Source organism: Juglans microcarpa x Juglans regia, chromosome 5S, assembly GCF_004785595.1.
Source record: "Juglans microcarpa x Juglans regia isolate MS1-56 chromosome 5S, Jm3101_v1.0, whole genome shotgun sequence".
NCBI lineage: Eukaryota > Viridiplantae > Streptophyta > Magnoliopsida > Fagales > Juglandaceae > Juglans > Juglans microcarpa x Juglans regia.
In genome coordinates this window covers 7,844,569-7,868,526 of record NC_054603.1, presented here as the reverse complement: position 1 = coordinate 7,868,526, position 23,958 = coordinate 7,844,569, and the positions used below count along the sequence as shown (strand labels likewise).

The following is a 23,958-nucleotide window of genomic DNA, read 5'->3' as shown; positions in this document are numbered from 1 at the left end:
TTTTTTTGACTTCTTCACCAATTCATGGTCAAAGCTTTTCCCATATCACTCGAGATCAAGATGAATAGTTTTGTTTTTTGAATTTTTAATTATTATTTTACTTCAATAGCTTAAGTTCTATTATTATTTTTTTTAGCATTATATTATATGGGATGACACGAGAATCTTCCATTTTTTTTTCCATTTTTCAATTATAGAATAAAATTATTATGTCCATATTTATCAAGATTAAAAAAAGAGTTTCTCTGCGAATTTCTTCACCCCAATTTTTTTTATTATTATGTCCATAAGAATAAAATTATTATGTCCATATTATTATTTTTTTTTAACATTATATTATATGGGATGACAGGAGAATCTTCCATTTTTTTTCCATTTTTCAATTATAGAATAAAATTATTATGTCCGCTATCTTCCCCACCTTTCCATTTGCATGTCATTTTCTTTTCTCCCAGCATGCCCACCCTGTATCCGACCTAAATCTTCCCAGTGACCGTACAACAAAGCTTTACTGTGCGAATGAATGGGCGTCCCTTTTCTTGCCACTCATTTTCCCTGCCTTGCCTGCCTCGGACTTTCTGCTGCCTTCTGGTTGGTAAATGGGTCTCTGATGTGATGAGAGTGTTGCTCTAATTAGAGGGCTTTTCACAAAATGTGTGGAACTATCATGGGTCGCTGGCTATGGTAGACGTGGCAAAAGGAAGGAAGCTAGTCTCCTGATGCAACCCCTTAAGAAAACGAATAACGTTACATATAGACTTAGGTTGATTGAGGAATCTCTCTCTCTCTCTCTCTCTCATGGAATGAGTGCACATGGCTATTTTTGGTGATGATTGTCGTAAATAGTTCTCTGTTTCATTCTATTTTTTTTCCTTACTTTAGATCACCGACTATTATGGGCTTTTGTGTGGAATCGAAGGCTTTTGAGTTTCACCAGAGGCATGGAGGTCCTCAATAAAAATTGTGGAGAAGAGCATAAGGGTTTGGAGGTTTGAAGTTCTAGGTCGTAGCAGTATAGGGTGACTAGTGGCTACAATGGAAGCAATGTTTCTAGCAAAGAGACAATCAGAATTCATAAAACACATGTGCGAAGGAAACAGAGGATTCGTGGCTCAACAATGCTCCAGTGTACATGGTAGATTTTTAACTATAACCGAATATGGTGGAGGAGGTCGGTGGGGTGTTCCAGTCATTCCGAATGAGTATTAAGGCCTAAGTTGGGAGAAATTTGTTGTCGAGTTATGCATATTTGCTGATCTTTTTTTTTTGGCATTCGTGGAGATGGGTCATTGGGAAAAAGCCAAAAGAACACATATGCTCTTGAGAACAACAATTTGGAGTTGAAGCAAAAAGACCCAAGCGCAACCATGGTGGTGAGGCAATCATATGAAGAAGCTCTGAATACAGTCATGTGTTGGTGACTCAGTTTGATAATAGGGGCAAGAAGGGAAATTGCCAAAATTGTCTGAAGCCTTTGCAGATCATGCATGGACAAAACCCAAGTCAGACGGGGTCTGACTCCTCTGAAAGCTTAAGAATTGTTTCTTATGCAACAAGGGATGTTTTTGGTTTTCCCAATGGTAGTATGGCTGAAAGAGAGATTCACAGGACATTGAAAGAGATGCAAAACCAGCCTACTGAGTTGAACGAAGCTTATCAGTGAAACTTGATGGGTCGGGCGTGATAAGAGGTGGTAATGGGGTTGTAAGGCCCAATAAGGGGGAGTCGAATCACAAGTCATTTAAACGAAAGAGTGGGCTAGGCATGATAAGTGACTGACCAAATCCTATAAAATTGGATAAAGGAAAAAGAAAGCTGGTGTTAACGTCGGATTTCACATGCCTTTGAACCAAATTTTAGCAACTCGGGTCTTCAGAGTTGGGCCTCGATCGGTGTTGTGTGAAGACTAGGCAGTGGTCTGATGCGGTTGTACGATGTTGGTGCGTACATCCATGACTATGAACATTATTTAAATGCAGAGAAAATAAAGAGAGATAAACACAGATTTACATGGTTCAGCATTAGGCCTACGTCTATAGAGGTTTGGGGAGGAGAGTCTCCACTATAATATGCTTGTTTACAGTCTCTCATAGCCTCTTATTCTCACTGTACAATAGAGATCTACTTGCTATAAAATATGTTCTTTCTCCAAAGGTTGAAGAAGAAGCTGAACAAGAAAAACCCCAGAAGCCTCTCAAACCACCCAAAAAGTCTCACATCTGTAGGTTCCTCTTGCCTTTTATCTCTTGCCACGAATGACCATGCATGACTGTGATGTCCTTAGTTGGGAGGCTCTACCCGATGTGCATGACCAAGTTGCTGGTAGGTGAGAAAGAGATCACATGCATTGGTCGACAAACACAAGGCCGAGGAGTTGGCCAAGTGTGCTGGCTGAACTTTCGAAAAACGCTGGGTTGAGGTGAGAGTCGTGTGCGCAGGTTGAGGAGCTCTACCCGACGTGCATGGCCGAGGAATGAGTTGTGCAGCTGGAGGTGATTGAGGAAGGTGTTGTCTGAGGGGCTTGAATCGTGGAGTTGTTGGCGGAGGAAGAGTAATCGAGGAGTGATGGGCCGACGTGCCATCGTGCACGATTGAGGAGTGAAGCTTCAAGGGCTGTGGAGGGGCTGCCGATGTGTCCATGCCTGTGGGGAGTTTGTGGCTGAGGAGTTGTGGCCATGGGCGAAGAGTTAAGGCCGAGGAGTTTAGTGGCCGTGGCCAAGGAGAAGGATGCCTTGATGCTAGGCCGCTGAGTGGTGGGCTGAGGGGGAGGATACCGCCATGAGCTAGCTGTGTTCATGTGGCTGCGTATCGGGCGAAAGAGGCTACCACCAATTGAGAATGGTCGGCGTTCACTCCGGTGAGGACATACGACGCTGGTAGGCCAGATGGTTTCTTCCAGTTCCGCTCTCCAAAACTACCATTGGTCCGATTGGATGCCATCGGCGGGTGGTACGTGCATGGCATTGTTCATGCCATGCACGACCACCTCCACGGTGCATTGTGCACTTACGGTGCAGTATGCTCAAAACTGAGTATTTTACAATTCTAAGTAGCAGGGATATTTGGCTTTGTGCCCAGGCAAAACCAACCAGGTGCCATTCCTTGCAAAATACCCATAAAAATAAAAGGTTAGAGAGTCAAAAGTACTTATCTGAAAGATTTCCATTTGCTCATTCGGAGATTATTTAGTGCGCTGAAAAATCGTCTTCCTTTTGCTTCTGGTGCCAAAGAAAAATCTCAATGGCGTACACGAAGAAAAATCTCGTTCTTGACTTCCGAGTCGCCTAGAATGGGTCGTTGCGAGCATACGAAGTACACACAAAATCTATAACGATCCCACAGACGGCGTCACTGTTAACTTTGTGTTTCGCACGCCTTTGGGCCAAGTTCCAGCAACTAGGGTCTTCAGAGCTAGGCCTCGATCGGTGCTGTGTGGAGCTCCCGACAGTGGTTCGGTGCGGCTGTATAGTATCGGTGCGTACATCCATGGCCATGAACAATATTTAAATGCAGAGAAAATAAGACAGATAGACACAGATTTACGTGGTTCGGCACTAAGCATATGTCCACAGGGATTTGGGGAGGGGAGTCTCCACTATAATATGCTTGTTTACAGTCTCTTATACCCTCTCATTTCGTACTATACAATGGAGTTCTGCTTGCTGGAGAAGATGTTCTCTCACCAAAGGTTGAAGAAGAAGTCGAATAGCCTCGTTTGGATTCGAATATGAGTTGAGATGAGTTGTGAATAGTAGTGAGATGAGTTGTGAATAGTAGTGAGATTTGTGAGTTAAAGTTGATGAATAGTAGTAAATAGTAGTGAGATGAGTTGAGATGGGTTGTGAATCCAAACGAGGGCTGGTGTGTTTGGCAAGTGAGAGTATCTCAAGTACTTTCACTACTATTCTTTACTTTATTCTTACTTTTCACATATTTTTCTACTATTCATTATTTTTCACCTACTTTTTACTACTATTTAATATTTTATTATTATTTTTTCATTACTTTTTCACTACTATTCACAAACATTCTTAACATTTCTCAGGTATTCTCACTATCCAAAACAAGCCACTTGTTTGGCAAGTGAAAGTATCTCAGGTACTCTCACTACTATTATTTACTTTATTATTACTTTTCACCTACTTTTTACTGCTATTCAATATTTTATCATTATTATTTCATTACTTTTTCACTATTATTCACAAATATTCTCAACACTTCTCAGGTATTCTCACTACCCAAACTAAATAGTTCTGGCAAGTGAAAGTATCTCAGGTACTATCACTACTATTATTTACTTTATTATTACTTTTTACCTACTTTTGACTACCATTCAATATTTTATTATTATTTTTTCATTACTTTTTCACTATTATTCACAAATATTCTCAACACTTCTCAGGTATTCTCACTACCCAAACCAAGCAGAAAAACTCCAGAAACCTCTCAAACCGTCCAAAAAGTCCCACATCCGTAAGTTCCCCTTTCCTTTTATCTCCTGCCTCCTATTTGCTTTAAGTCACTTCTCTACTTTTCTATTATGACGCCTTACACATTGCTTTCCCTTGCTTTATGTCAAATCACCAATTTTTTTTTTTCTCCTGACACCCTCACTCCTTAGTCTTTTCTTGTCCCCTCTCATTCTCTCATATTTTGTCTTCTAGTAAGTCCCCTTCGAATGAGTTGGGCCTAGGAAATTCCATGGACCGAGGGAAAAATCCCCTCACAGTTGGGTTTGGCACAGTTTTGATATACAGACCTAGGATAGTGTGGCTGGTCAAAAGTAGAATCGAGTCAAAAGGAGAATCGGGTATCGGCGTAGATTCGGTGGAAACGAACTGCCCTCCACCATGGGTGACATAGAAAAGTTAGCCAATGTGTGCTACACTCCAAGTCAATGTTCTCTACGACGAATCACGAAACAATGTCACTCACGCTGGCATTGAAGGAAAATAGTGTAACACTAAGGCTTGGGGCAGGTGAGTTAACTTGAGGTATTGCCGAGAGTTGGGAGAATTTATGGGTTTTCCCCAACTTAGAATTTCAAATGGTGATCATGGCTCCACCACCCATGACGAAGGGAACCAGTTTCTCGGTACCTCTTCAGGCACCTTGTGGGTCGACACAAAGCTTTGGATGAGGTGGTGATGTCAATAGTGGTGCAGTGGAGGAGATGTTGAATTTGTATGCAGAAGATGGTGTGGAGGAAGTAATGGGGTTGTCATTGATGCCTTGCGAGGAGGAATATTTAGGGCCTAGTCTACAGTTTGGAGTTGAGTCTATGGAAGATGTTGTACCCCTGATATCTCTTCCACTGATCAACAATATAGTTGGTTCATCATTGGATTACATGTGGAGGATTTGAGGACCAATTCACGGCAATTCTCATTGCAATTGAGGCAATTCACTTGCTTGGAACAAAATCAAGATCTAAGAAGACCAAGAAGCTAAAGCGTCTTATTTGGACAATCAACTATGATGCTAAAGAAGGTAGTCCAAGTCGAGGAGGGAGGACTAGAGGGAGTGCAGAGCCAGTTGTAATTTGAAGCCCAAGATTCTAATTTGGAATGTTCGAGGACTAAAATCCAATTCAAGTAAGATCATTCAGAGTTTACAAGTATTGATAAGTGTGTTGGGAAATTTACAATGACTTGTAAAAATTTGGGTTTATGTGCAAAACCTGGATTGGTGGGACAGGCCTTGGTATATTGGTGGTGGTTCCACCATTCCCAAGTGAGAGATTGGGTAGGCATGTCTTTGGGATTGGTCTAGATTTGATAGGTTTTTAATTTCTCCCTCTTGGTTTTGTTAGGATTATTTTTCTAGATGGGCTTAATGTGCATGCATGATCTCCTTATATCTATTTTCTGCACCCTCTTGTATACATCTTATTTGCTAAGCCTTTTGATATTAATAAGTTTTTTACATACTAAAAAAAATACAGACTTGGGCCTAATTTGTTTTTACAATTCATCTCATTTAATCATTATAACTTTTCTAAATTTTCACACAAAATAAAATAAATAATTTAACTTTTTCAAATTCTAAAATAAAAATAATATTAAAAAAATATATTCTAATAATATTTTATTTAACTTTTAACTTTCATCGCAATTCTTCTCATCTCTATTTGTGAAAACGAACGAGACCTTAGAGCGGGTTCATTTAAATGAATTGCTTCAATACTTTTGATCTGCACCAAAGAAAATCTCCTCTCTTGCAGCTTTGATTGAACTGTCGCTGATGTTGGTCTTAATTTTATACGTGCTTTAGTGGAAATCAATCCACATAATCCGCTCGAACCATGGGCTTTTCCTTCCGCGGCAAGGTAAACATGATGTTTGTGTATCCTTTACATATGAAAAGCTGGATGATTTCTGTTTTCATTGTGGAAAACTAGGCTGTATCTAGCTCCAGGTTACATCAGTCCTGATGATTAGAGCCCCATAAAATCTTGTTTGGGATCTTGGGCTCTTTTGTGAAAAAAAGATTCCATTATCGTTAACTAGAACCCTTCACTCGTTTCTAACTGGAACATGTACTCATGTGTTGAAGGACAGTCACATTAGCTCCATACTTGTGCAGTCGCCTCTTGGATAGCTCGTAAAATTCTTCGAAGTGCCTGTTTCTAGCACACAACTACGTCAAATGCCCTGCCTCTAATGATTACATGGATGCATTCCATCAACTAAAGTGTTTTATTGAGTTTTGGAAAAGAGAAAAAAAAAATTGAATAAAAATTTTATAAAATTAAAAAATTGTTTGAATATAATTTTTGTTTTTAAATTTGAAAAAATTGTATTTTTTTTATGTTTTGTTTTGAAGTTTGAAAATTTTGTATTGAGTTTTATGTTTGAACAATGATTAGATAATGATTATATTAAAAAGTTGAAAATTTGAAATTGAAAAGTATTTTGTATTTGAGTGATAGTTGAAAAGGAATTTATGAGAAGTTTTGAGAATATCTAAAAATATCTCCTTACCCAAACAAGCCCTTATTCTCTTTTGTATTATCCTTAAAAAGGAACAAGATGAATTTTTAATTTCATCAAAAGGGTATGATTTCTTACCAAATAAATTGCATATACCTATTCAAACTACCAAACTTAGCACTTTACTCCTAATATTGGTTTTCTGATTTATCTTTCTGTTAAGATCAAACATCTAATAGGTGACAATACACGATCTTAACAATTAGATTTTTAAGGATAGAACAAGATTTATAAAAAGTGATAAAATGACAAGTTTGATGGTTTGATAGCCATGTTAAAACATTATAAAAAAAAAAAATGGTAGCTGTCAGCTGATGAGATAAAGTGTAGTTTTCCCATTTTTTAGAACCCATTAGGCTGACGTGATTTACAAGATTACACAATTAGTTAGGAAAATAATGCTGAAAAAAAAAGAAAAATAATATTTGTATGTTTTAAAGCGGGTAAGTCTCACGCATTTTTTTTTCAAAAAGTTACTAAATTTGAGATTCGAATGAAAAAAAAAATTAGTTTCTCTTTTTGTGGATTTTATATTTTTTTAAAAATAATGTATTAAATTTATATATTTTAATATTGTATCTAATGTTAATCGAAAAAAAAAGAAAAAGAAAATAAGGGCACAACTTTGTATTGATGATTTGATGTCATCTCATCCACAAAGGGGAAAGACAATGTCCCATTTCCTATCTCACCCCAAAATTCTGCAAGCAATATGAATCCGCGTGGTGCCGAATTCCTGGACTTTAGTTGAGCTGACCTGATGTTGAGTTGATGTTGAGTTGAGTTGAGAAAATAAAATATTATTTTTTAATATTATTATTATTTTAAATTTTAAAAAAATTAAATTATTTATTATATTTTATATTAAAATTTAAAAAAATTATAATAATAAGTTGAGATAAATTTACTTATCAAATAAAGTCTAAATTTACTGAATTTTCATTATTATAATTGATGTTGCTGCTGATCGGATGGTATTTAATGGCCGTTACATTAATTCTTATTATAAAATATAATAATCTAATTATTTAATACTGTCACCTTAATAGATTGAGACAATAGTAGAATATTGGTTTAGTCTTTTTTTATTTAATTGTATTCATACTAACTAAATATTTATCATATTTCATATAATTTAAAATAAATAAATATTGATGCGGTGACATTCTTTTTCTGCAAATCATCATTTAATGAGAAATCAAATATCGATATTAAAAAAATCAGAATACCCTGAAAATATTTTGCATGGCTAGTAACCGGAGTTATCGTGTGGAAAAGCCCTATAAAAGTTTGCAAGAACAAAATCCCAATCTTATATTCTTAAATTAAGTTTTTTCTGATTCCTACACTCAGATATAAAGATGATTATAGAGAATAATACTGATAAATGACTTATTTAGTAATGAAAAATTTTATTTATAAGTCGATGTAAATAACATCTAATAAAATACTTACGTGACATAATTTGATTTAAAAAAAAATTTAAAATTTAAATCTTATTAAATAATGTAAATAGTATGCTTCATAAACTAATTTAATAATAGAATAACTCTCTGTTTTATTACAATTTTGTTGTCTCGTGAAATTACGAATGTATGGTTTCCTTAAAGAGAAATATGATATTTTTAGTCGTAGAGTATGTAAGTGCCGTGCAATTTCTTTAAAAAAAATTAAGTAAATAAGGGACCTATATAAAAAAATAATAATTTTTTAATAGTAAATCTCACTATTTTTCAAAATAATTATACACTCTACAACTATATGTAATATTACTCATATATTAGATTATGATAAAATCATTGAATACAATTAGATTAAAATTATGTCTCTCTGCCAAGTACAATGAAAATATGAATAACGTAGTACTGTCACCAAATTATAATATATTATGCAAAAAAAAAATTGATAAAAATATAAATTCAATTTGCGTAACATCTTATTATAAAATAAAATATTACATTTCTATATTCTGAAATTAGGTATGAATTAGTATATGTTTTTTGTTTTTATTTTAATATCATTCTCGTACTTGTCGTGCGTTATTTTGTTCTGCGCCGAATTAAGGAACTGGATCGCGGCCCACGAATATATAGCTCTATAATCGCACACAACACCAACTCCGCGGAGAGATCAGAGCCGTCAAAATGGTGAATAGTTGCATGAAAGTCTCATGTTTTTCGCCCACACCCAACCAACTCTCACTGCATTCATTCAGCCAAAGCTTCTATATTTGTTTATAATTTATGAAAATATAAATTAAATGTGAATAAATACAAACACACTATATATATATATATATAAATGCAATAGCGTAAGATGACAGTCGTTGTTGATGACTGCTGTGGAACAATAGCCCATACCACAATTTCGATCAATTTCATCGTTCTCTTCTCTAGGTTTTGCCGATTTCCGATTCCATGCTCTCCGCCCCACCTTAACGTTGATTGTTCCTCCACTGGCGGCGGGGCTCCATCTGTAGATGTCTCTCGTGCAAACCCCCACCGTCGATTGCGTTCCCCAGCTAGGTGGTCCCACCACCGTCGGCACCGCCACCAACGCGATCCTCACCACAGTTGATCACCCCAGACTCTCCTCGAAGCGCAAATTGGACGATTATGGTGGCCCGACCTTCGACGACGACGACGAGGACCAGGATGAAAACGACGCTGCTTTCGCCGAGTTAGTTTCAGTTAGAATGAGGAAAGACGAACCCAACGCCGTCCACTCTTCATCGGACGCCCAACCCCGCTCCATCACCGCCGCACAGTTTAATCCTAGGGTTCCCGATGACCGATCGACCTCATATTCTTGTTCGACTCGAGCCGAGTCGACTCGTTCCGAGTCCCGGCTGCAGTTCTTCATAAAGATGATCCCTGAGGGAAAAACCATGGTATTCCAATTTTGCCCTCGCGACACCGTGAGATCGGTTCACGACCGAATCCAACTGGTGACCGGAATTCCGGTTCACGAGCAAAGACTGATATATCGGGGGAAGCAGCTCCAGTGGGAGCGCACGCTCGCCGAGTGCTCCATCCAAAACGACGCCGGACTTGAATTGGTGGGCCGTATGCGTAGCACCGGGCACCCTCACGCGTGGCAAGTGGTTGACGACATCGTTTCGGTGGTGTGCAGGCTTTGCCGAGGCGAGACGATCGCTTCGGCGTCGAACCATATTAAACTGAGGATGACGGAATTCTTGACGGAAACTCCAAAGGACGAAGAGCGCGTCCCCGGGCATCTGCAGATATTCTTGTCGTGTTCGGCCCCGGCCGCATTGGTTATGCTTTATATGTCGCCGATCAAAGGTAACAAAGATTGTGCGGATAGTTCAATAAAGCATTTCTTGAATTCAAGCCGTAACTCGTTACCTAAGCCCTATCATAATTATTGTGCACCTATAGTTCTCGAGTTTTGTAAGTTGCTTAGAAGAGCTGCGCTTGAGGACCCTTTGTATCTCTCGTGTCGGAGTACACTTGGGTCATTGTTGGAATCGACTGGGTCGTTGGAGAACTCTAAGAAAGTAATTGTGATGCAAGAGATTTTCCCATTTGTTAGCGAGTTGGGGAATAGGCTGTCCAAGGATTTAGTTTCGAGTATGGAATCGCCGACAAGTGTGGGGCCGCTTTCGGGTGATGTTCGGGATCTAGCGGCATTCTTGCTCCTCCTGCGGACTGAGATCACTGAACAAGTCGGTTTTCAGGGTCCCATTCCTGTGACTTTGGATGGGAAAGGATACAAGCATCCATTGTATGGGGAAGAGATTGAGTTTCTTCATCTGTTATTTATTGATTTGTTGAAGAGAATGGGAGAGTGCCTCCACAAAATGGAGGAGTGCTTGGCTGTTAAACACAAGGGGGAAGGTGAAAGTATTTATTCTGGTTGGTCTCAGTATCTTGCCATATTGAAGGAGCTGAATAGCGTTTCCAAACTTTATCTGGGTGCCGAAGAAGATTTTTGGATGGTTTTGAAACTTAGAAAGTCTTCACTGTGCACGCTAATTATTAAATATGCTAAGCGTACCGATGATCATCAGTGGCTTCTTGAGCAAAAGGATGTGACTGATTTTGAATCTAGGAGGCATTTGGCGATGATGATGTTTCCAGAGGTAAAAGAAGATTATGAGGAACTGCATGAGATGCTTATTGACAGGTCTCAGTTGCTGGCAGAATCATTCGAGTATATAGCAAAGGCAGAACCTGAGGCTCTACATGCTGGTCTCTTTATGGAATTCAAAAATGAGGAAGCCACGGGTCCAGGTGTAGTGCGGGAGTGGTTTTTCTTAGTATGCCAAGCTATATTCAACCCAGAAAATGCTCTTTTCGTGCCGTGCCCAAATGATCGCAGAAGGTTCTTTCCTAATCCAAGTAAGTTCCAATTGGTTTTTATATTCAACTTAGAAAACACTTGTTGCGTTATTTGTTTTATACCTGTTGAAATATGATATGGATGTAAACTTGAGAGTTTGACTTCCAAACTTGCATTTGTACATGCAACTGCAATATGGATGTAGACTCGAGAGTTTGCCTCCCAATTTTTTTTTCTTGATCAATGTAGAAAAGGCTAAACTTTGAATTTTCTATATAGTTGTGTAATACAAGGACTTTAAATAGAGTATGAAAATAACAGCTATCCTACTTTATAGCCTATATATCGAAAGATTCAAAATTCAAATAGATTACATATCCAACTATCTTGATTCTGAAAATCCTGTAGGCGAGGAGTGTGTTGTGGTAAGTTGAACTCCTGAAATAGAGGAGTTTTTTTCTGTGGTCATATTAATCTGTTCTTCTACACGCCCCCTCAATCGAAGGGGTAAGGAATGGACCCTTAGATTATCACGCAGAAGCTGAAACCGAAGAGAAGGCAGCGACTTGGTGAGAGCATCAGCATCTTGATCCTTGGTGGAGAGAAGGCAGACATGGAGCTGACCACATAGAACTTGATCATGAACATAATGAAAGTCTATTTCAATATGTTTTGTACGTGCATGGAATAGCGGATTACTCGTGAGATAAGTTGCTCCGATGTTGTCACACCAAAGGATTGGAAGGTGCACAACTGAGACATGAAGATCTGAGAGCACTGATTTGATCCACTGAATTTCAGCAGCTGCATTTGCAAGAGACTTGTATTCTGCTTCAGTGCTGCTGCGAGCAACAGTCGCTGTTTGCAGCTCCAGGAAATCAAATTTTTGCTCAAATAGACACAATAAGCGTCAATTGAGCGCCTATCATCACAATCCGATGCACAATCTGCATCACTGAATGTCTGAAGTTGAAGATTTTTATCAGGTTGGATCAGTAGAGCATGGGAGATAGTATTCTTCAAGTACCACAAAATTCGTTTGACTGCTGCCCAATGAGGCTCTTTGGGATCGTGCATATATTTGCTAACTTTATGTATGGCAAACATAAGCTCAGGCCAAGTAAAAGAAAGATATTGCAGCCCACTAACAATACATCTGTACAGATGTGGATCATAAAATGAGGCACCATCAGATTTTGACAATGGCTGGGACGTAGACTTAGGTGTAACACAAGTATATAACGGCGCTGAGACAAATAGAGGCCCTTGTCACTTTTGTTAGCTTCTATGCCAAGGAAGAAGCTAAGTTCACCAACGTCTTTGACTGCAAACTCATTCTGCAACAAACTTATCACTCGGTTAATTGAATCAAGATCAACACCAGCTAATATAATGTCGTCGACATATATTAAAAAATAAATGTGAATAGAACCGTGCTGATAAACATAAAGAGAATGATATGCCTGACTCCCTTTAAATCCAATAGCCTGTTGTTTGTTAGTTAAGTGAGAGAACCACACCCTTGGTGCTTCACGAAGTCCATCCATATAAAGACTTTTGAAGTTTACACACATGTTGCGGGTATTGAGGATGAAGAAACCTCGGTGGTTGTGCCATATAAACATCCTCATGCAGAAAAGCATTTTTGACATCTATTTGACGAAGATGCCAACCACGAGAGACAGTAAGTGATAATACCAAGTGGACCGTTGTAGGCTTCACTACAGGATTGAAGGTTTTGGCAAAATCAACACCATCTTGTTGATGAAAGCCCTTAGCTACCAGACGGGCTTTGAAATGTTCAACATTTCCATCAGCCTTTCTTTTAATCCTATACACCCATTTACAATCGACAATATTAGCATGAGGAGGAGAAGAAACCAAAGTCCAGGTACCATCGGTCATTAAGGCATCGAACTCCTTGTTCATAGCTTCTCGCCAACCGTGATGTTTGACTTCTTCCGAATAACACGTTGGTTCATGATCAGTATTTGTGACTGTGTCCATGAGAGCTTTGGGAAGAGGATATCTGATGTGTGAGTCTGAGGGTAATTTAGACCTATGGATATTGTTTTTGTTGCGGGTAGTCATTGAGTGGATATTCTGAGGTTGCAGTCGAGGTAGAGGGTGGAAGGGGAGGTGCTGGATTATGTTCATGCGGATTCAAAGTGATATCCCTGACAGGAGGTTCCGAAGCAAGAGCATGATCAGTCTAAAGACTTGGTCGGTGTGAGCATATCCTGCGGAGGTGGTGCTGCAATTTGAAAATCAGAAACTGTTGAAGGAGTGGAACTAGCAGGTGACAATTTGAGATTAGCAGGAAGAATAACAAGCATGACTAGGAGGAACATCAAACTGTGGTGTTTTATAGGGAAAGAGAGACTCATCGAAGACTATGACGAGAGACAAAAACCTTGCCAGTGGAGACATCTAAACACTTATAACCTCGACGAACAACACAATACCCGATAAAAAGGCAATTTTTGGATCGAAAATCCATTTTATGTTTATTATATGGGCGTAAATGGGGCCAACAAGCGCATCCAAACACGGAAAAAATTAAAATCAGGTTTGGAATGATTGACCATTTCATGAGGTGATATATGCTGTAAAACAGGAGATGGTAAACGATTTATTATGTAAACAGCGCTCAAGAAGGCATCTTCCCAAAAACTTTTGGTAGATTGAGTGAGTAAGGCAAGGCTGACCTCGACAATTTGGCGGTGGTGCCTTTCAATGGCTCTGGCTTGTTGATGCGTACAAGGACAAGTTATACGGTGAGTAATACCTTGAGTTTGTAGATATTGATTCAGGTTGCAGTATTCACCACCCCAGTCGGTTTGGAGGGCCTTAATTTTTGTGTTAAATTGACGTTCAACTGCAGCTTGAAATTTTATAAAAACTTGTAACGCATCAGATTTAAGTTTTAATGGGAAGAGCCATAAGAATTTGGTGGAATCATCTAAAAAATTGATGTAATAATGTGCACCAGTAGTGGATAAAATGGAAGATGGCCCCCAAACATCTGAATATAATAATTCCAATGGTTTCAAAACCGAAATATTCAAACTTTTGAAGGGTAAAGGGTGGCTCTTGGCCAGCTGACATTCAGAACAAACAGAACATGCATGATTCTTAACAGGAAAGGAAAGTGCCTTATTAATAACAGGAAATGAAGCATGGCCTAGGCGCTGATGCCAAACATTGGCAGAGACTTGAACACTAGAGAGCTTGCGGCTGAAGACGAGCATGCAACGCTGAAAAGTTGAGTGCGAATTTGAATAGCTTTGGCACGGGAAAGAGAGGAGAAATTTCTTTCAAGAACAAGCCATACATCACGAGAAGTGGTATATGTCATGACTTGAGTGAGAACATCCTCAGTAAGAGATGCATTGATGGTGGCAAGTATTAAAGGATCCTGACGAAGCCACTGGTCATATTGAGGGTTTGGAATTTTAACAATAGCACCTGAGGTGGGATGAGGGGCATCGATTTCTGTGGGAGGGGGCTTTACATTGCCATCGAGATAGCGAAAAGCTTGGCCACGGAAGTAGGGTAGGGCTTGAGCTTTCAAACGGGATAGTTGGAATTATTTAGTTTGACACTGATAGACAGTGGCAAATTTGAGAGGGACGGAAGGGTGGGCGGGGCAGCTGCTGTATTAGAAGTGGGTGAGAAGGAGGAGGCCATTTGGGATCAGACTTTGGTCTTTGTTTGGCTCTGTGATACCATGTACAAAAGGCTAAACTTTGAATTTTCTATATATGGAGTTGTGTGTAATACAAAGACTTTAAATAGAGTGAAAATAACAGCTATACTACTTTATAACCTATATATCGTAAGATTCACAATTCAAATAGATTACATATCCAACTATCTTGATTCTGAAAATCCTGTAGGCGAGGAGTGTGTTGTGGTAAGTTGAACTCCTGAAATAGAGGAGTGTTTTTCTGTGGTTATATTAATCTGTTCTTCTGCAATCAGTAACTCCCAAAATTAACATTTGTACACGCAACTGTGAATTTGTAGCGTTGTTAACTGTTAAAGATGAAAGTTCTTGAAATATGATATGGATGTAAACTTGAGAGTTTGACTTCCAAAATTAACATTTGTACATGCAACTGTGAGTTTGTAGCGTGGCTTATCTGAATGTAGTCGCACACAATATCTGTCTTCATCTAGCTCACTGGTACCTACTAGGAACAGAATAGTTTTTCAAGTGTTATACAATATTTTAGGAGCATTATGACTTTATTTCCGTTAATATATGTTTGACATAACGTAGAAGTTGGAATATGACTGGTACTGCAGCCACTACACTTGAGTGTGTTTGTGATCTGTTGAGCCCTATGGTCTAGATTTTTCATTTATTGAGGTCTATGCATGATTAGAATTATGTGGAGGGTAGAGATCGTAGAAAAGTGATCCTTGTGGAAATCTTCTTTCCTTGTATAATACAGAGCTGGTGCTATGATTGTGAGAACTGACAAGAGTGGTTCTCAGTCTGTAGTGGCGATGGCATATTCTGGTTCTGGAATACGGTTAATGTGAACTTGGGCTAGACGAGACGTAATCAAGACAAAATCTGATTCATCAGAAGTAATATACAAATCTGATGCATCAAAAGTCCTATATAAAACTAGAAGATATATTTCGATGCACATATCTATAAACAATAGGTGACATGAAACCAACCTAATATATATGCCTAGTTATAAAAGGGAAGACCGGGGGCCAGACCAAGTTGGATTGTGGTGCCTAAAAAAAATTGAAAACCTATGTAGAATGTAAGGTTCTCATAATTACCTTGAGCAGTTCCTTCTCAACATAAGCACCGAAACTTCTCGTGCAATTTCAAAATCACAATGGCGTGGATAACCTAGATGCCTGGAACAACCCAAGTACTGAATCATTTTCCAGGAATGAGGTGGTATTTCCTCCTTTCCTCAAGCTACAAAAGAATTATTTCTGGAACAATTGTTTGGTGTTAGGTTGTAATATTAGTCCAATTTCAGAGAAGCTGCCTGGAGCCTGTTTTGGGTTTCCCTCATTCATTTGGGAGCTGTATCATCATGCAGAGTTTCCCTGCCTCCGCATTCTGAATTATGTTCTGTATAGTAAATGTTCTATGGAGAAAAAAATATTTTTTCAAAGACAATCATGATCAATTTATTCATTTTCTTCTGCATGCAGCATCTAAGGTGGATCCCTTGCACCTTGAATATTTCAACTTCTCTGGCCGGGTAATTGCTTTAGCTTTGATGCATAAAGTGCAAGTAGGCGTTGTCTTTGATCGTGTATTTTTCTTACAATTGGCTGGAAGGGACATTTCTCTCGAAGATATAAGGGATGCAGATCCATGCTTGTATAGTAGCTGCAAGCAGATTCTGGAGATGGATTCCGATTTTATTGATTCAGATGCTTTAGGATTAACGTTTGTTAGAGAAGTTGAGGAGTTAGGAACCAGGAAAGTCGTCGAGCTTTACCCTGGTGGGAAAAGCATTGTTGTGAATAGCAAGAACAGGGAGCAATATGTTAAACTTCTCATAGACCATCAGTTTGTGACATCTATCTCAGAACAGGTATCACATTTTGCTCAAGGTTTTGGTCATATTCTTTGCAACTCCAGGCTCCAGAAGTTCTTTTTCCAAAGTTTAGAGCTTGAAGATCTCGATTCGATGCTTTATGGAAGCGAAACTACCATCTGCGTGAATGATTGGAAGGCACATACTGAGTACAATGGCTACAAAGAAACTGATCCTCAGATATTCTGGTTCTGGAAGGTAAGTGCTTGCAGGATTTTACTTTTATTATTCTCTCTAGCTCTGATTAGTATCTTCTCTTGTTGTTCCATATTTTCTGTTATTTCCTTTTTTTATCATCTTATTTTCTGTTTATTTTCCTGTTGGCAAATTTAAGATCGCTTCCTATGTCTTATAATATGGGTTGCCTTGTGGGTGAAGTCTTCATTTTTGGGTATGCTACATGCCTTCTTGTGCCTTTCTAGATATCTTTTTTTCCAAAGTTCTATTTAGCTCATCCTTTTCCCTCTTCGCTAATTCTCACTATAATGTTACTTATAGAAAATTCTCCCCATAATTTTAATTGATGTTATTTTTTTTATCTAGCTTTCAAAGCGTAGAACACATTATAAGAGATGTTGAAGGGGGCTGGTTGCTCCATTATTTGCTTAATTTTAAAAAAATTATTTTTTGTATGCTGGGCACCTTTGAATGCCTCTAATACCTTCTGACTATTCAAATGGCTTACCCAAGGTAGGGTGTGTTTGTTTTTGGTAATAGAAGAAAGGAGAAAAGAGTTTTCTCGTGTAAACATGCTTATACTTACAATGCTGCATAATGACAGTTGGAAGATAAATGTATGTGAATATCATCAATACTTTGCATGGTTTTTAAAAATGGGGTTAGAGTCTCGATTAAAAACAAAATGGAGTTAGAGTTTGGTGAGGGTAAATATAGGGATTAAAGTCTAGGTGTTTTCTGGCATGTAGTTTCTTTTCGTTTGTGGAAGTTGTAGGTGTTACCTTTGTATATGTCCTGTGTACTTGGGCTTATGCCTATTTCTTGAATAAATTATTACTTATAAAAAAAAAAGTACTGGGCATAATGGATTCAGTCAAGTTCTCAATGGTTATGGGCAATTATGGCTTAGCAATATTTACTAAATTGTTGAAGATGATAATCATCGAGTACTTAAAAGAATGTGATCCTATCGTGGAGTAAAAAACTCAAAGATGCATGTGCTATTTCTTAGGAAATCTTGCTGTGGCGCACCATGAGTTTTTGGTGTAGACCATCTAGCAAGTTTTCCACTGGAAAAGAGATAATAGTGAAATAGTTCTGCTCTTATTCCAGGAATAACAATGATCTTTCTGTAGATAGACATTTCTAGTGGAGATGTTGTTTTGTAAGCTTTAGGTCTTCTTGTTGATTGGGAGGACTGTTCTCTTGAGGTCATTGTGATAGAAGTAGGCCATAATCTAACTCATGAGGTTGAGAATTTTTTTGATAGGTAATCAAGGAGTTTTATTCATAAGAGAAGGCATCGCCCAAGTACAAAGGATGTATACATGAGAAGTACCTAACTAGGTTTTACAACAAAAAGTAGAAAATTGTGGACATTTAGTCCATTAAAATCAATGACCCCTCGCTTATAAGAACAAGGTTTTACTTATAAAAAATAAAAGAACAACAAGGTTTTAAGCTCATCCATTGTTCTCTAACTATCATTGAAGCTTCTATTATTTCTCTCCCACCAAATGCACCAACACATACATATAGGAGTCATTCTCCAAATTGCTGCCACTTGTGGTTACCTTGGAGTCCTCTCCAACTTGTTAGGAAATCCACCAGCCTAGAAGGCATGGCCCATGATAATCCAAGTCTGCAAAAAAATCATCCCGTATGGTCTTGGCCACCTCGCAATGTAAAAAATCATCCCGTTCTTCTTACACATGCAATACCAGTCCAACACCATTACCTGACGCTTCTTCAGATTTTCTGTGGTAAAAAAAGAAAAAACTGCTTTTAGAGGGGCTTTCGTCTACCATATATTCTTCCATTGAAAGGTGGTCATATCCAGGCTCGTTAGAACTGGTGGAATGTTCTGACGGTCAATCTACCTTTCTTTGAGGGGCTCTGGTTCATCTTTTCTATGGTACCCTTAGTCATTCTTACAGAATACAGTAAATCAAAGAAGTCGGTGATCTCCCAATCTTGAGCTACCCCAATGAAGTCTACATTCCATTGAGGGAAGCTACTAGTGAAGACCAAGAGATCAGCTATCGCTGCATCCTTCGCTCGTACAAGCTCAAAAATGATAGGGAATGTGTCTTGGAGGCTTTGTTCACCACACCATTTGTCGTACCAAACTTTGACGTGAGAACCGTCACCCACCACAATACGTGCATGTCTGAGGAAGATCTCCCAGCCCTTTCTAATGTTTTTCCACAGACCCACGCCATATACACCGCGAACATTATTCGAGCACCATCATCCCCAAACTTCAAATGTATGAAGTGCTTCCATAGGGCTCCCATTTCGTGTTGGTACCGCCACAACTATTTACCCAAAAGAACTTGGTTGAACTTCATCAAGTTACAGATCCCCAATCCACTCCCAGAAATTGGTGTACAAACACTTGACCAATTTACTAGATGAAATTTGCAACTTTTCTCATTGTAGCTTCTTAATACGGTTGGCAACCTTTGTGGGGAGTGGGAACAAGGACAAAAAATAGGTGGATAGGTTAGAAAGGGTACATTTAATCAAAGCGAGCCTACCCCTTTTAGACAAGTACAACCTCTTCCAAGAAGCCAATATTTGCCCCACATTTTCAACCACAACATTCCAGATCCTCTCAAATTTGAAGGAATCACCCAACGATAAGCCAAGATACTTATTGGGTAAAGAAGATACCTTGCATCCCAAGAGAGAGGCTAGATTCACCTCATCGAGGACAACCCCCACTGGCACCAATTCAGACTTTGAGAGATTAACTCTCAAATCCGAGACAATTTCAAAACAAAGGAGAGCCCTCGAAGATTGTATATGCCCAAGATTTCCTCCACAGAAGATGAGAGTATCATTAGCAAAAAGCAAATGAGAAATATCAATAGAGCCATAATCACACTATTCCCCACCGAGAAGCTATATAGAAAGCCACCTTCCACAAGGCCCAAAATCGTCCTACTAAGAGTTTCCATGACAGTTATGAAAAGTAGAGAATGTGTCCCCCTGTCTCAAACCACGGGAGGAGTAGAAGAAACCCAATGTTGAACCATTCAACAAGATAGAAAAGCGAACTATAGAAAGATGCTACCCAAGCATACCATTTCTCCCCAAAGCCACTTCTTGCAAGTAGATAAAATAGGAAATTCCAGTTGACGTGATCATAAGCTTTTTTAATCTCTAATTTGCCAAGTAACCCAGGTTCTCTAGATTTGATTCGCCCGTTCAAGACTTCATTTGCAATTAATATTGAATCTAGAATTTGTCTACCTTTGACAAATGCATTTTGAGGCTTCAAAATTAACTTCTCCATCACCGTACTCAATCTATTCGCTAAAACTTTAGAAAGTATCTTGTAAACTCCATTCACAAGCCATTGCTTCTTGTCTTGTTTAGGCTCAGCCAATTGCCTATGATTGTTGGTGGGGTGATAGTCTCTAACATCCACAAACCCTATGTTTTTGCGAATTAGGGCTAAAAAAGCAGCATTTAGATATTTTTTTTCAAACCTGTCATTAGCTTGAAATTCTTAAAATACCCTCATAAGGTCACCCTTGATCACTTCCCGACAAACTTGGAAAAAACCCATGGTAAAACCATTAGGGCCTAGAACCTTGTCACTAGCCACCCGGGGATTTGTTGGTCTAATGATGCAAAAGCTGATCCATCCACTTTCAGGCTTCATTTGGTAAGTAAACTAATCTCAACTCATCATTACAACTTTTTCAAATCCCAACACAAAATATAATAAACAATTCAACTTTTTCAAATTCCAAAATAATAATAATATTAAAAAATAATATTCTAACAATATTTTATCATCCCAACTCAACTCAACTTAGTTCAACATCCAAACGCAGCCTCAGTCTCCATGTGTATTGTTCGGAGAGGAGGTGCTCGTACTATTGTACAATGTGGTTCTTGATGACTAACTTATCCGAGGAAACTTCTCTGTCTACCATCATCATCTCAATAGTGTTGTTCCTCCTATGTGAATTAGCCACCCAATGGAATAACTTCATGCACTTGTTTCCCTCCTTGAGCCATAGTGCCCTTGATTTTTGTCTCCAAGAGATCTCCTCCATCTCTTTCGAGTTTTGTGACTACATGACTCCTACGAGTTCTCTCAGATTCAGAGAGAGTTCTTGCCTCCTCGCCCTCTAGACACTGTAGCTCCTCCAAGAGAGAGCGCCTCTGTTGAGGTTGATAATTACTTTTGAAATTAATTTAAATACAACGTTCTTATATAGATCATACTTTATTTATGTGATAGAAGTATGACATGATTCATGGGGTCGAGAATTACTTTAAGTTGCTAATGACATATTTGACCAACATACACATTAACAAGTCAAGAGGAAAGTTACTTAGCTTGTAAATAGGTTTCTCTCTTCTATACCTCTTGTGTACTGGGTCTTTGCCTAATTATGTGGATTAATAAATTCTTCTTATATATATAAATAAAAAAAAAGGTCAAGGGGAAAGTTATAAGGAATCGACTTAGGACAGACATGGGAATGTGTTGGGAATTGACGAAGCTGGCTTCTTTTGTATGTTTGTGTGAGACAAGTCCTTTTCATTATGCTAATATTTTGCGAATTGACGCAAGCAGTCAAATAAAGGCTTTCACGTGGTGTATAATTAGGTTTTTTGGCATCGGATGTCCGAGAACAGCGTCTCGACTAATTTCGGGGATGCACAAGTTCTCGGTAAGGAGTTTCCCGTAAATGCACATTGGGTAATTCAAGGGGGAAATCTCCAAGACCGATGGCCCCTAGAGATTGTTTACACCCAAGAGGATTCAAATCTTAGACCTTGGAGGGAGCATACCACCAAGCCTAAGGCCTTCAGTCAGGGTATATGTGACAACCGAACTTAAACAGACATAAGTGCTATAGAATTAATGCAATCTTTTGGATGCTTAGAATACCATATTAAATTATGGCCATAGATAACTCCTTACCGAGGGCCTGTGCACTGTCGAGATTAGTCGGGACGCTGTTCTCGGACACCCGGTGCCAATAAAAAAAAATTATGGCCATAGATAAAAATCAAAGTGCATCAAGAGTTTTTTATTGCTAATTTACAAGGCACCCAATACGCCTTGAATTAATGGCATTATCTTCCACTCTGATTTGAATACCTATAAGCATACTTTGAATTTGCGTAGACAGTTGTTTGATCTTTTACTCTTTTTTGCTGTCTAGTTCCACTCAGACATATAATCACCGACAGCCTAACTTACATGCTCCACCATTAAAAAATTAAGCAATTAACCTACTGATGACAAGGCATTAGCATTTTTTTATTGCCAGTTTGTTATGTTGAATTTTCTCATGTTTAAGGAATTTGCAGATCGTTGGCGCAATGTCGGCAGAGCAGAGAAAGGTTCTTCTCTTTTTTTGGACCTCAGTGAAGTATTTACCAGTGGAAGGTTTCCGTGGGTTGGCTTCTCGGCTTTACATCTACAAGTCCACAGAGCCTCACGAACGCCTGCCTTCATCCCACACATGCTTTTACCGGCTGTGTTTCCCACCATATCCATCCATGGCCATCATGCAAGATCGCCTACACGTCATCACCCAAGAACATGTAGGCTGCAGCTTTGGTACTTGGTGATATTAGTTACGTCTTTGCATTTGGAGTTGCGAAGGGTTTTGATTGCACATACTCAGCTTGTACAGATTATAGGAATATCGTGTTCGTCATTTAGACTATGGAAGAAGCTGCTTTAATCCTCTTATTTTGGGCCCTTTCCAGTGTCATTGCTTTTTTCTCGACTGTCTGTATAGTTATAGTATGAATAAAGCTGGAGGCAGGGGAAAAAAAAAAATCTCCACTTCCATCATGAACTTCTTGCCTAGTGTTAGATATTTTGGCTTTATCATGACGTTTAAGCACCGAGGTTCTGCAATGACATGCTTAGTCAATTTCCTCTGATAGTCTTCAGCTTCTTGTTAGTGTGTGAATTCTTTCCAAGACTTTGTTTTATTTAGAGAATATTTGGGTTATCACGGCATTGTTGTTTACATCCATAACTATTAATTGCTCTCTTTTCTGCAAATCAAGATTTCTTCAAATTCTTATTCGACAGTGAGAATCTCGAAGAAAGAGGAAAGACAGACACATGAATGAAGTAGACTCTTATCTTACAATATTCTCAGTAGATATCATAGGATCCATTTCATTTCTATTTTGGGTGGAATTTGAGCAACATTTAGAGGATTCGGCAACTCCAAAATTAAAGCAATACATGTAATCATTTGAAAAAAAGGTTTCTGAAGTTTTTCTTAGGTTCTGTTTGAATAGTGAAAATGTCTCATCTCATCTCATCTCATCATATAATTATAATTTTTTTAAATTTTTACATAAAATATAATGAATAATTTAATTTTTTCAAATTTAAAAGTATTATTATAAAAAATAATATTATAATAATATTTTATTTAATTTTCATCTCATTTCAACTCAAAACGATAGAATCATTATAAGTTCAATTTTATTTAAAAAGGAACTAATATAGAACTTGGCATTCACTGCACTTCTATTATGTTCATTCAAAATGAGACTCATGCATCGTGCCATTGTTTTCACTTTCCTTTGTTTTTTTTCTTGGTCAGAATTGACTTCAATTTCAGTACTTTCAGATGCCAGAGACCTGACCTAGTAAAGGGCAAAGCAAATGCGCCGTATCTGAAAAAAGATTTAATAGCAAGCTCTTCATTTCACCAAAGTTATAATATTCATTATTTTAATTATTTCACTTGTCAGTTTAGAAACTCAATAATTAACATATTTTATATTTTACATTAAAAGCATACTATTTATTTCAAGTGAAAATGGATATCCCACAGAAGTCATGATGTCTCACTAAACTCTTCAGATTTTCCTCTTAAATTTAAATGATTCTA

The 23,958-nt window shown here is 38.3% G+C and overlaps 1 protein-coding gene across 3 annotated transcripts; it reads left to right on the top strand.

Moving 5' to 3' along the window:
* The first annotated feature begins 9,287 nt into the window (after positions 1–9,287).
* LOC121268230 (E3 ubiquitin-protein ligase UPL5-like) lies at positions 9,288–23,058 on the top strand. Of its 3 annotated transcripts, XM_041172399.1 has the most exons (4): positions 9,288–9,363; positions 9,624–11,356; positions 16,491–17,080; positions 22,403–23,058. In XM_041172399.1, exons 2-4 carry the CDS (start codon positions 9,688–9,690, stop codon positions 22,664–22,666), a joined length of 2,523 nt encoding a protein of 840 aa, XP_041028333.1. In that variant the 5' UTR covers positions 9,288–9,363; positions 9,624–9,687; the 3' UTR covers positions 22,667–23,058. The 3 variants fall into 3 exon arrangements, with proteins under 3 accessions (XP_041028333.1, XP_041028332.1, XP_041028334.1); XM_041172398.1 differs by having other exon boundaries at positions 9,297–11,356; XM_041172400.1 differs by lacking the exon at positions 22,403–23,058 and adding an exon at positions 17,084–17,266 and having other exon boundaries at positions 9,299–11,356; positions 16,491–17,033.
* Positions 23,059–23,958: the final 900 nt, after the last annotated feature.